This window comes from Zootoca vivipara, chromosome 9 (assembly GCF_963506605.1).
Source record: "Zootoca vivipara chromosome 9, rZooViv1.1, whole genome shotgun sequence".
NCBI classification, from domain to species: Eukaryota; Metazoa; Chordata; class Lepidosauria; order Squamata; family Lacertidae; genus Zootoca; species Zootoca vivipara.
In genome coordinates, this window is record NC_083284.1 from 56,377,698 (window position 1) to 56,390,620 (window position 12,923).

General features: G+C 42.0%; 1 protein-coding gene across 3 annotated transcripts in view; it reads left to right on the plus strand.

Moving 5' to 3' along the window:
- The window catches only part of TRMT9B (tRNA methyltransferase 9B (putative)), a 32,071-nt gene extending 20,337 nt beyond the window's left edge, over nucleotides 1-11,734 (plus strand). For all 3 annotated transcript variants that reach the window (XM_060278810.1, XM_060278812.1, XM_060278811.1), the window contains one exon: nucleotides 1,998-11,734. In XM_060278810.1, the coding sequence (XP_060134793.1) occupies nucleotides 1,998-3,034 (1,037 nt within the window). In that variant the 3' untranslated portion in view covers nucleotides 3,035-11,734. The remainder of the gene's footprint in view (nucleotides 1-1,997) is intronic.
- The last annotated feature ends 1,189 nt before the right edge of the window (nucleotides 11,735-12,923 follow it).

Below are 12,923 nucleotides of genomic sequence, written 5' to 3' on the forward strand. Positions count from 1 at the left end.
GGCCCTTGTAATGTTGCCCAGGAGGAAATGCAGCTCTGATTGCATTATCATCATCATCATCATCATCATCATTATTAAATGCTAGTGTGATTATTGTGAGCCGCTTGGAGCTCAACATCTGTTATTGGAAAAATGGAATGCAAAATTTAAATCAAATCTAGCTTTAAAAAGTTGCCCACTAGGATGCTGCCTAATAGCACATAAGATTATTTGTCCACTCAGCTCAGTATTATCTATGCCAGTAGTTCCCAATTGGTGGTCTGTGATCCCCAGGGAGTCTGTGTAACTCACTCGGGGTCTGTGGCACCATTCACATAACAAAAACTACCACAGACGTATCAAAAAATTTCAGAAGGGGGTCCAGAGCTTGGCTTTTGATAATTAAGGGATCCATAGTACTTAGTTAATTGTGAACCACTGATCTATGCTGATTTGCAGCAGGATCTCTGGCAGAAGTCTTTCATGTCACCCACTACCTGATCCTTAAAAAAAAATACAATATGAATTTATATAAGTACAAAAGTTTATTTATAAAAGTACAAAAGTACAAATTACAGAACTGAAGAATGCTTGGATGGGTAAAAGCCATAAAGGTGTTTTCCTTCATAGCAGGTTCTTATATTTTCCCCAAATACAATAAATATTTTTCCTAATTACATGATTCATAAAATTCTTATGTAATGAAGCTTTACCATACCATAGACATGCATGCCAACCAAATTTAACACCGTACCCCTCCAAGTGTAGCAGTTAAGAATTCTCCAACTTTATCCAGTCTTAACCAGCACAAACATGCTACTTCATAATATAAATGCAAATCTGCCAGTGAGAAGCCTCATCTTTTCCTAGTGTCAATCAATATATTATATTTAATTCTTGGTTTCTTCCCTGGCCAGATAAATCTAGAGATATCCTCCTGCCATAAATGAAGATAAATAAAAATAACATATTTGGCAATACAGTACATTCATTTTTATAGCTGAAATCCTTCCTAGCAAAGATAAATTCATTCTCCACCATACTTCCAAGTCTTTTAAAACTTCTTTCCATACTTTAATATAATTAACTTGGAATATATTGGGGTTCTTTGTAGTAAGCCATGGGCCTAAATATTTCACCTTTTTTTGGACTTAAAACCACTCAATGTCTCCAATTCATTTTTTGCCTGCACATCCATATTTTTAATCAACATTTTAGTTTTCATTCTGTTTATCTTAAAACCTGCAACCTTGTCGAAGTTATCAATTTCTTCAAGTAACTTAGTTTCACTACTCCTCAGGTCTTCCAGTGTTAAAACCACATCGTCTGCAAACACTTTTACTGTATTTTATATGTTTTATGTTCCAACTTTACCCCATTTATATCTACGTTTTCTCTTACTCTCCTAGCAACTAATTCTAAAATCAGTACAGTATAAACAAAAGAGGGGATTTAATCCTTTTAAGTGACAGGGATTGAATCTGGAAATTTCTGCAACAGTAAATTCTTTTTGCTGACATCTGTGCAATTCCTCCCTCGTACCTGAACAGCACAGAATAATTCATTTTGTTTTGGGGAGCAGTGAAGAGAGAGGTTTGGCTTGATATACTAGCAGGGGGAAGAGATCATGATCCTGGGTGTGTTGCAGATAAACATGGCTAGTTGGTGTGTCATTAACATAGGCTGAGGATCAAGCCTTGTGACATAGCCAAGAACCTGTGCCTAGACTAGATGGTTGTTTGTTTTTCAGACCACTCGCCAAACTCCTTCTAGCCTTGCATGAGATAGAGCCTATAGGGCAGGAGTACTAGATGCTGGGCTTTTAAAATCATACCTAAAACATTTGTTTAAATTCAGCATTATAGAAATTATTCATTAGGTGCAAAGATAACTTGAAAATTGTCATCTCACTTGTAAAGTCGCATCGACACACATGTAAAAGGCACAGTATTTTAATATTTTTAGCACAGAGTCCCCACATCCACGAATGTAAAATATCATTTTGCTTCTCTCCCCAGTGATTCACCATTTCTCCACACAACAAAGACGAATCAAAGCAATAAAAGAAATGGCCAGGGTGCTGGTACCTGGCGGCCAGATGATGATTTATGTGTGGGCCATGGAACAAAAGAATCGGCATTTTGAGAAGCAAGATGTGTTTGTTCCATGGAACAAAGCCCTCTGCTCCCGGTTGCTTTCTGAACGCAGCAAGGGTGCGTGTAAGAGGGAGCTTGCAGCTCATACCGTAACATCTCAGACCATGTCCCCGGACCAGCTGATGGGTTCCAAATACAGCTACCCTATTACCCTTGACCAGAAATATCCCCAGAGGACTACTGGCAGCTGCTTAGCTGAAGCCTGTTGTGTGAAAATCTCTGAAGAGGAAGAGAAACGAGTTTACAGTGCTCTTGGGAGATCTTTTCGTTCCTGGTTTTCCTCCAGATCACTAGACGAGTCTGCCTTGGGGAAGCAGAATGAGAAGATGCAGCCTTTGAAGAGCACAGCTGGATGGACAAACAATGCAGTCTCTATTCAGCCATCAAGGCACTGCAGTGTAGATTCAGGCTGTCGAGGACCATTGCTGAAAGAGCAGCAACTAGATAATTATGATGACGTGTTTATGAAGCATATGGCGTGCAAAAGATTGGAATGGCTGGCGGCCTCAAGGTCGCTGAGAGATTTCAACGGTGAGCCACCTGCTTTAGTCCAAAGTAAAAATGGGGAAATGCCATTCCTGGATAGCTCTGTGGAAAATGTAAACAACAGCTACATCCCGCCAGGAAATAGTCATTCTTTTGCAGGCAAACACTTGAAAAGGACATCATCGGCGAGCTCCAGTGAGTCTATTGTAGATGCGGCTGTGGCTGTGGGAGACCGAGTTGCTTGTGGTCAGGATACAAAAGCCTTCATGCGCTATTACCATGTTTTTCGGGAAGGGGAGCTGTGCTCTCTGCTTGAGGATAATGTGCCTGAGGTTCACATAATAAGTTCAAGCTATGATAATGGTAACTGGTGCATTATTGTGAAGAAAGCAGGTGAACAACAGCATGCATAGTTCAAGGGCTTCAGATATCGCTTCCTATGGAATTTTAGAGAACCCCCCCCCCCATATCTGATCTCCCATTCTTTTGTGCGTGGGAACAAATGTGTGGATAAGGATGTCATTGTGAAAAAGGGTACTTGCCATTTTGCAGAAATGCAGGCTTTCTGCAAACACCCATCATAGTTTTATATTGCTTTTAGGAAATCTGTTTTGCGTTTTTAAGAACATTTTATAAATAAAGCCTTTTGTAAGATGAGGAACGGGGCATTTTTTTTAGTTACCCAAAAATAAATGAATGAATGTTCACCCAATGAAAAGATCAGCCCTTAGCCTATTGGCACTGAAATATGTTGCATGCATTTTACTTGCTGGACTTTTGCTTAGAGGAGCACACACATCGTATTTGAAGGCTTTTGCTTTTTATGTTGCTTTTCTATTTTCTTTTCTTTTTCAATGTTGCTATCCAAATAGACTGTACATACATAGGATACTTTTTCACTGTAGCAAAAAGGACACTGTAAAATGAGGGTTTCAGGTGCTGTTTCCTGTGGGATCTTAGAGACATGTGAGGGATGAACTGAAAAATCAAGACAACCAGAGGGATAAAAGAAGTGTAAAAAGAGTCCGAGAAAATCAAACATGCCCTGTAGAAGGAATGTCTTTCTGGGTGTCTTTCACTGTTTCCTGAAGTGATGCATATATAAACTGAGGCTATCGACTGTGCTCATCATATTCACTCAAGTAATGATGATGGAAACAGCCTAAAAGGCCTGTTTTGCAACTTGGACCAAGCTGATTTCCCCCTAAACATTTTTTTGCTACATTCAGACATAACATAAAACCATGGTTTTTGTGTTACATGAATGAGTCTCATCTCGGGTGTGTCCACAGAGGGGTGATCAAACAGGTTTACTTTCATTTTCAGCTAACTGTGGTTTCTTGTTATGTATGAACCGAAACAAATTGTAGTTAGGATTAACTATGGTTTTATGGAAGCACACAACTTTAAGCTATGGTTTCTGATTCTGGGTTGTTTTTTCTAATCCAGGGTTAGATAATCTTTGGCTCTCCAGATGTTGTTCTTTAGCTCCCATCAGCCCCAAACCAGTATGACCAATGATGATATGATAGAAACTGTAGTTCAGCAACATATGGTAGGCCACAGGTTCCCTGTCTCTACTCCGAGCCGTAGGTAAGCCTAACCACAGTTTCTGGTTCACACATAACGAACTAGGACTGAAAAGGGAAGCAAAAGCTTCTGATCTTATGGCTGTACTAACAGAGGATCGAAAGGGAGCAAAAACTCGAGACTTTTGCCTGCCAACTAAAATATAGTTTAGTTGAACCAGGTCATTGTTCAGAGTTGAATAGAGTTAAGGGAGGTTTTTGCTAAACTAACAGGGCCTGTGATGAACCATGGGGAGAGCGACCTCTTCCAGGAACTCGGAAGTAATTAGTCTAATGTGTGATCACTACACTAAATGCCTGTGTGGTGTGTCGTGTGTTTGGGAGATAAGCCTACTAGAACTTTATATGAAATCACTGTATTATTCTCTTGTGCATCTGGGTTAAGACAGTGCTCAATTACGATGTGGCTGTGAGAAGAGCAAAAGCTTATGCTTCCATTTTCAACTAACTGATTAGTTGTGAACTAAAAAACCCAGAACTTTGGTTGGGCTTTGTTACGGTTTGGGGCAGGGGAGGCCATGTGGTGCCCTCCAGATGTTCTGGACTGCATCTCTTAGCATCCTTGGCCATTGGCCATCTTGGCTGAGGCTAGTGGGAGTTGGGGGGGGAATCTAACAATGTCTGGATGGCCAGATGACATCTCATCAAACCACAGTTAAGACAAAGCACATTTTGTCTGGTTTTACACATAATGACAAATCACCGTTAGTTGAAAGCTGAAACTGTTGATCTCCTGGTAGCTACACAGGAGGTTGCATGTGATAATGTTCACATAGCATGAAACCATAATTTTAGCTTTGTGTCTGAATGCAGACAAAATGTTTCATGGGAAAGACCAAAGCTGCAACCCTAGCAGTTGGATTGCATAGTCCTTAATACATTGTCTTCCGTACTTTAAATGGACCCTTAAAACATTTCTGCTTTCCTAAGGGAGGCTGATGAATTGATTTATTCGTAGACTAGCACTTGTCTTTCTTTTCTCCATGTAGTGCTCAACAAAACACTCCTTAAATTTCATGGATGGATGTAGATAGTAGGCAATGTTCAGCTATGTTTTACCTCAGAGTAGAGCCATTAAAATAAATGAATATGGCTAAGTTAGGTCCATAAACTTCAGTGGACTTACTATGAATAAAATGTAGTTGAATACCACCCGATGTGTTTTTTCTCTGCAGTCTTTTTCCATTAGTCCAGCTAGACTGAGTTTTCTTTTTCTTTTTAAAACTCACATGAACTCTTGCTTTGCTTGTTCAGTCATCCTGTACATTATGATAGTACTTCTTGGGCAATGAAGTGATGACTAGCATAAATGTGAAGAAGTACTTGATTGCCGGTGCTTTTATATCCAAGAGTGGGATCCTTAAAATCAGTTGGGTTAAATATTCCAGGACCTCCATCTCTGCAAATAACTTACCATAGGTATCTGAGATTTAACTGCCTTTTCAATGGCTGAATTATACTTGACAATTTGATGGGAGATTGCTTCATATCATCACTATTTATTTTTTTAAATGGAGATTTGCTGCAATAGAAATGCCCTTCTGATGAGTGCCTCCATCTAATCAAACTGATGCCACATCCTTTATATGTTACATCTTCCCACATCATCAGCTGTCGAATGCCCCTGTTGCGTTTTTGTGAGATAGTCCCGCAGTTAACAGGCAGCAACTTCCATGGGTGAGCCTTACAAAATAATAGCCATATAGTCTCCTTTTCAATTTGCAGTGTGATTCTATGCATGCCTACTCAGAAGTGAGGTCTATTGAGTCTACTAGCAAATGCCTGTAGGTCTGCTGCTGCTGAAGGCATGTCCTGAAAGGAACAGGTGGCCCTGTGCCTCTTGGCTGAGCCTCTTGGGCTTGGTGATCGGACGGTTGGTGGTTTGAATCCCTGCGATGGGGTGAGCTCCCATTGCTCTGTGCCAGCTCCTGCCAACCTAGCAGTTCGAAAGCACGCCAGTGCAAGTTGATAAATAGGTGGCCGGAAGATAAATGGCATTTTCTTGTGCTCTGGTTTCTGTCACAGTGTCCTGTTGCACCAGAAGTGGTTTAGTCATGCTGGCCACATGACCCAAAAAGCTGTCTGTGGACAAACGCTGGTTCTCTCGGCCTGAAGCGAGATGAGCACCACACCCCATAGTCAAGTCTGACTGGACTTAACCATCCAAGTTCTTTTACCTTTACCCTTAGCAACGCTGCAGAAAGTGAGTGCAAATGAAGTCAGAGCACTATTACAACACCATGGCCATCATTTTGCTGTCTTTTACTTCTTTTTCTTTGTGTCAATCAATCAAAACCTTTATTGGCATCATTTACAAACATTTAAAATAAATAGTCCAGTACGATCACATCACCAACCCATCAGTACAGTCACTTGCCAAAAGGGAGGGGAATCCAGCAATCTATTTTACCTCTGTGGGTCTCCTACCAATATGGAATTATTAGGATAATACATTTTTAGGTATTTTTTGTAGACCTTCCACTCTTTGGATACTTTTTGTGTTGATGATTCTCTTACTGAGTCAGTGAGTTTAGCCAGTTGTACGTATTCTAGCATAAGTGTTTGCCACTCCAATATAGTGGGTAAGATCTCACTCTTCCACTTTCTTGCCACTAGTACATCACCAACCCATCAGTACAGTCACTTGCCAAAAGGGAGGGGAATCCAGCAATCTATTTTACCTCTGTGGGTCTCCTACCAGGGGCAGGATTCTGTAATGTACTTTGGCGGCATGTTCTTTGTGTGGGGGGAGCCCTGCTGGACTAATAGTGCTCTGGCTTCATTTTTCAAGAGTCACACAATGGTTTGGGCAGGCGGGCATGCAGGAGTTGTCATGAGATATGCAACCTACCTCTTTGCTTGCCATCCCGATGTCCAAAAACAGGCATGTCCAAAGTCCGTCTCGGGGGGCGTAATCAGGTCTACCAGTTGATTTAATTCGGTCCCTGTGGCAGTATATGTCCTCCTGGGGTAAAATCCTAAAAAAAAGCTCAGCAACTTCAATTCTTAAAAAAGCTCAACAACTTTGGGGTAAAATTGTAAAAATTGTAAAAAAAAGCTCAGCAACTTTGATTGGGCCTCACACATGTTCACTTCATCAAATCTGGTCCTCTTTGAAAAAAGTTTGGGCACCCCTGTCCAAAAAGTAGTAGGATCATGTCGCTTCTTCCGCGGATTTCAGTTGGAGCTCACCTCTTGATTCCTGCCATTGGATGTAAATGCCCTTCATTCAGTGTTCTTCCTTGCCTACAGCACCCTGCATGATAACAGGAGCCTGGCGATCTGTCCCCATGGCTAGCATGGCATACTGGCTATTCTCAATGTATTGCTTCAGTGTGTGTATTTATCTGGCATAGTCTGCCCTGTCCCAGGGATAGGGGAATGAGTTACAATATGCTAATTACTCTAATCTATAACTATTTCCAGAAAATGTGCAGATTCGGTTTTGGTGGATCTCTGGAAGACAATCCCAAAGTTGCATCTTATGTGCCAGAATCCTCTCTGCATGCCCTTTGGCATTTATTTTGGCATGGGTTGTATTTAAGAGAGCATGGTGGGTCATGGAAGTGATGTCTGAATCTGCTGGATTTTTAAATACTGGGATCAGCTTTTTGAATTGAGCTTAAAAGGCAATATATTAATAAAAACCAGCAATGGTCTGTCTTTGTTGTTCCCAAGCTACTTTTGTTTCCTCATCCAGAAGAGCCACTTGCAATAAAAGCATCCTTGGTTAGAGTGGAACAAACCTCACCTTCAGAATTACCTATGTCGAATCTCAGATTACATTACTTTTAATGAACCTGTAGATGTACATATTTATACGTGAGGAAAGCTATTGGCTTTCTGCAACATGCAATTAAATTGGTTCCCTCCGAGCTGCAGAGGGAGATGATCTTGAAAGCACAAATAGGCTGTCAAAGCTGCAATTATTCTTTGTGCAACGTGTTGACATTTTGTTATTTATCATGTGCTTGTTTGCAGTTCTTTTGTGGCCGTGAGATATAGGCAGCGCTAATGAGCAATTGGGCTTGGTTTTGTTTGCACTACTTTGGCAACTGCATTTGCACTACTGGGCACAAAACCCAGTTGGACATTACACTAGACCCTGCAGGGTCAAGCAATGCACTGATAGAAGCTAATATTCATTAACCTGTAACGCAGCAGAAGTGTGGACTTTAATTAATAATATAAAACCTCGGAGCTAAATGTCAATGCATTACATTTTATTCTTTGCCTTGTACGAAGCCTGGCAGCTATTCAGTGTTGTAATGCATACCAAATAGTGTACTGTAACTGTCCGCACTGACATTTAGAACATGATACATCATTGAACTTTAAATGTCCAGGTTTTCAGCTATTCCATGGTACATTAATAAAGATTATTTATGTTATCAATAAAAATAAATAAATGTGTGTCTGGGTGAGTTATCATTTCGTTGGCTGATCCAGGGGACTTGTATTCAGTTGTCATTCAAAGTGTTTGTCCACGTTTGTTTCAGGGCTTCGAAACAGCAGCGAACTCCTTTAGAACTCTGGGCTTGAAAGCAAGACTATTCCATGCACCCACCTGGATTGCAGACCTAAGAGGTGATTCAGCAGTTGTCCTGCGCTTCCAGTAGAAATGCTCTGGATGTTTGGCAGATGGAAATGATCTGATGGCGATGGTGGCTAGAAATCTGTGGCTCTAGTTCGCTGTCAGGAGGTGCTGCGAGGCATGTGTAGCACAGCATAAATAAGCTTTCAAGTCAAAGGGATACTTAATGTTAGGTGGCCCTCTTCTGGACTGAAAGGGTACATTTGCTAATCAATTTACAAACAGGGCAACTGAAAAATGGTTGTTTGTCATTTTGGCTCAGTATTTAACCTGGGAAAATATAGGATGAGGCCTGTAAGAGGCTTTAGGTTAGCATTAATAATAGCACTGATGCAATGGAAGAGAGTTGAAAAGAGACCTGTACATATTTAAGAGCCCCCCAACCCACTGATAAATTCTTAGTTGTACCGTAGTTGGGCAAAGGATAACTCACTCTAGCATCTGAGACTGGCTTCCTTGCTGCACAAATGTGGATTTTTCAATGTAACATCTATGGTAAGGTTACCAAGATACAACTACATAGAATCATAGAATCGTACAGTTGGAATGGACCCCAAGGGCCACATAGTTCAACCCCCTGCAATGCAGGAATATTTTGCCTAACGTGGGGCTCGAATCTATGACCCTAAGATCAAGAGTGTCATATTCTACCAACACTAGACAATGTTTCCGGGAGGATAATTTGGAATGGTGATGATGAGCATTTTCCTGCTCCCCCAGGGCTACTTCAAATAGCCGAGTGCAAAATATGAGTGCATCAAGATCAAATTGGGCAGGACATTAAATGCATCTTGATGTTAATAATGCAGTATGTTTGTTTGTGTGTTTAATGCAAATAGCATCAGCTAGTGCTGCTATTTGAAAGTTATTGGTATTGCATCTGGCCTCACAAGCTTGCGGCACCTTCGGAAGAGAGATTCCCTATAAGACCTCAGAAGAGCACTGAAGCCTAGTGTGGCCCTCAGGGCAGTTGCAAATTGGATATCCTTAAATAAATCACTGCTTTTCTCACAAAAAGGTGGTGTTGCCAACAGATGGTATCTGAATGGTGTTGTTGCTTCTTATTGTATTTGTTACACCAGCAGGTCCCAGGGTGGGTTGCAAGATTTAAAATTCAGTATTAACTGAAAGAAACCCTGCACATGCTCAGTGGCACCCAGACACGCCCGAATTTTTGCAACCATAAAAATACACATACATGAAATCAGAGTGTTTGTGTGTTTTGCTAAAAACATTGGCAGCAACTATGACTTACATATGCCATCAGTCACAATGCATTAAATATACAATAGGATTCTTTGCTGGTACAAGCCATGGATGGGGAATCTGTGGCTCTTCAGATGTGGTTGGACTCCAATGCCCATCAACCCTGAACCATCATGGACACTGGTCAGGGATGATGGATGTTGGAGTTCAATAATCTTTGGAGGGCAACAGATTCCTCACCTCTGCTATGAGAAAACAACAACTGTCCATCTGGAAACTGGGATGACCCGGAATGCCCACCCGAATAGGTTGGCTGTCTGTGAAGCTTTTGCAGACATCTGCTTGCTGATTTAGTTTCTTCCCATAGTTCTAGTGTTTAGTCACCAAACCACAATTTCTCAAAAATAAACCCTGCTCATAATAATATGAGAGTGGTTCACACCTACATGTAAATAACTTGATTTATCACCATTTTGCCAGTCAGCACTGAATGAATGACACACAGGTGAACATGTGCACAATGAAACAGCATTGCGTTTGGGGCATGGTCTGAAAAGTTATGCCTGCGGTGTGTGCAGGATATGTGAAAGTTCATTTATAGATGCCAATCGCCACAAGTGTGCAGAGCCTTCTCATAGTAAACACTTTCTCTTGGGAAGTAATAAGTGCAATAGCATAGTTTATAACTATGGGCAGCAGTACAGACATAATTTTCCACTAGAGGGTGCTCAGCCTATTGAGGAGGATTTGTAATACGGCTCTTCTCTAAGAGATCGCTTTCCCAGGCACAAAAATATACAAGAGAGAGAAGTTAGAATTTAGTTTCAGTATATTTAATTCAGAAGGCATTAGAACATCAACTAGCTCTTGCTAGCTTTCTTGCTTTGCCTGACAGAGGATTAATACCTCTTCCAGACTGTTTTAGAGAATAGTCAAAGCTCCCATCTTTTGGTGATCAAGAGTCTGGGACGTAATATTTCTTACCTGACGTGCATCGACTTCTTAGTAACAACAATAAGCTCATCACAATTCCAGATGATGCTTTGCATAATAAATCTTGTCGCCTAACCAATGGGCTCTTAGGATATGGGTGTGTGTGCCACTGGCTTTAAAAAAGAATACACTGAGTTTCTGTTCCACAAACCACCTCAGAAGGAGAATTTGCTGGACCATGAGTGAGAACCTGGAGGCTGAGAGGGACGTTGTGTCAGCAGGAAAATGACTTGATATTGATTTATACATATTAGTAACTTTGTATGAATGTAACCTTTTTATACGTAGCTGCACATTTTTGTAATATTTTATTTAAGTTGTCTGTCGTTGCTTCAGGTTTTTGTACACTGCTTAAGAGATATATTTTTTTAAAAATATATTAAGCAATATGGAAATGAAATAATCAAATCAAATCAAACCCCCAAGTCTGGTATCCCCTCCACACTGATGCCAGAGTTTTGTGTCACAGCCCACAGTTATGCAACTAAGACACACTCACTGGGAGGTTGCTCAACACACCCATCGCTGTTGTATCCTCTCCATATCACTGCCAAACATTTGAAGGTGCTCAGAGGCACCCTGTCCCTTAATTGTAAGTGTATGTCCACCCTTGAACCATTATTTGGTGCCAGGCTGCAATTGGTGGATCTCAGGGTTCAAGCAAAAAAACAAGTAGGTTCCACAAGTCTCAAGCCACACCCATCCACTATAAACTCTATTGGTTGTCTCCCTTTGTGTGCCATGGGAGTTTTCCCAATCCACTTCACAGTGCTGGTACATGCCCATCAGCTGTTGCTGTTTGACTAGACCGGTATTGGATGCCTGATAATTTCCAAAGCTTTAGGAATGTCCATGTTGCATTTTCATACACACAGATGCACGTATTTTACAAAGGGAATTTTTTTAAAAAATTTTTAATCCTATACAATAGATTTTAAAACCTGAGAATCGGCACATTTGGCTCCTCCTTTTGCAGAATTCACTTTATATGAATATGCAGGAAACATATCTGTCACAGTGGCCGGAGTGGACTACTTCAGAGTAACGACGCTACGCAGCTCTGCATTTTATTCTTTTATTGGTGCTGCGTATTTACAGTGCTCAAGTCATTGCTATTTACACGGAGCGATGTTGTCAGTCGGTTTCAGAACCTCCTAATGGCTTTTGGCGCGTCTTTCTCCAACACAAAAGCTTTGGCAGACCCATCCTCTTGCCCCTCCTCTTCCTGCGTAATTCTGGAGTTGGGGGGATGGGTCTTCCCCCCTTGCTTGCCCCTTCCTGTCCCACCTGGGACCTTGGCTCCTCTACCTTGCCTGAGCCTCGGACACGACTTCCTGCTTCCCCACTGGAATCGGAACTCTCCCTGCTTTCCCCTTTGCTCGGGGACGGGCTTGAACTCAGGAGGGGAGGGACTTCGCGATATCCCCTGTCCCTCACATCCACCCCCCTCCCAAGCTCTCCTTCACCCCTCCCGGATCCTGATCAAGTTGTACGCCCCCCTCAGGTCTAGCTTGGTGAAAATCTTGCCCCTGCGTGCCGCTGTCAGGAGATCATCCACTCTGGGCATGGGGAAAGCCACTGGCTCTGTCACCGAATTCAGCCGTCTAAAATCCACCACAAGACGGCGCTGTTGCGTGTCTTTCTTGTCCACCCAGAAGACCGGGCTGCCCCCTGCTGCCTTGCTTTCTCTGATGAACCCCCGCTTGAGGTTCTTGTCGATGAAAGCGCGCAGATCCTCCAGTTCCTGGTCTGACATGGCGTACAGCTTGGCTGGGGGTATAGTTGCCCCTGGCACCAGGTTGATCTGGCAGTCAAAAGGCCGGTGTGGGGGCAGGTGGTCGGACTCCGCTTCGCTGAAGACCTCCTGCAGGTCCCAGTATGGTTTGGGTATCGCCTCACCCCCTTTGACGTGCATGGTGG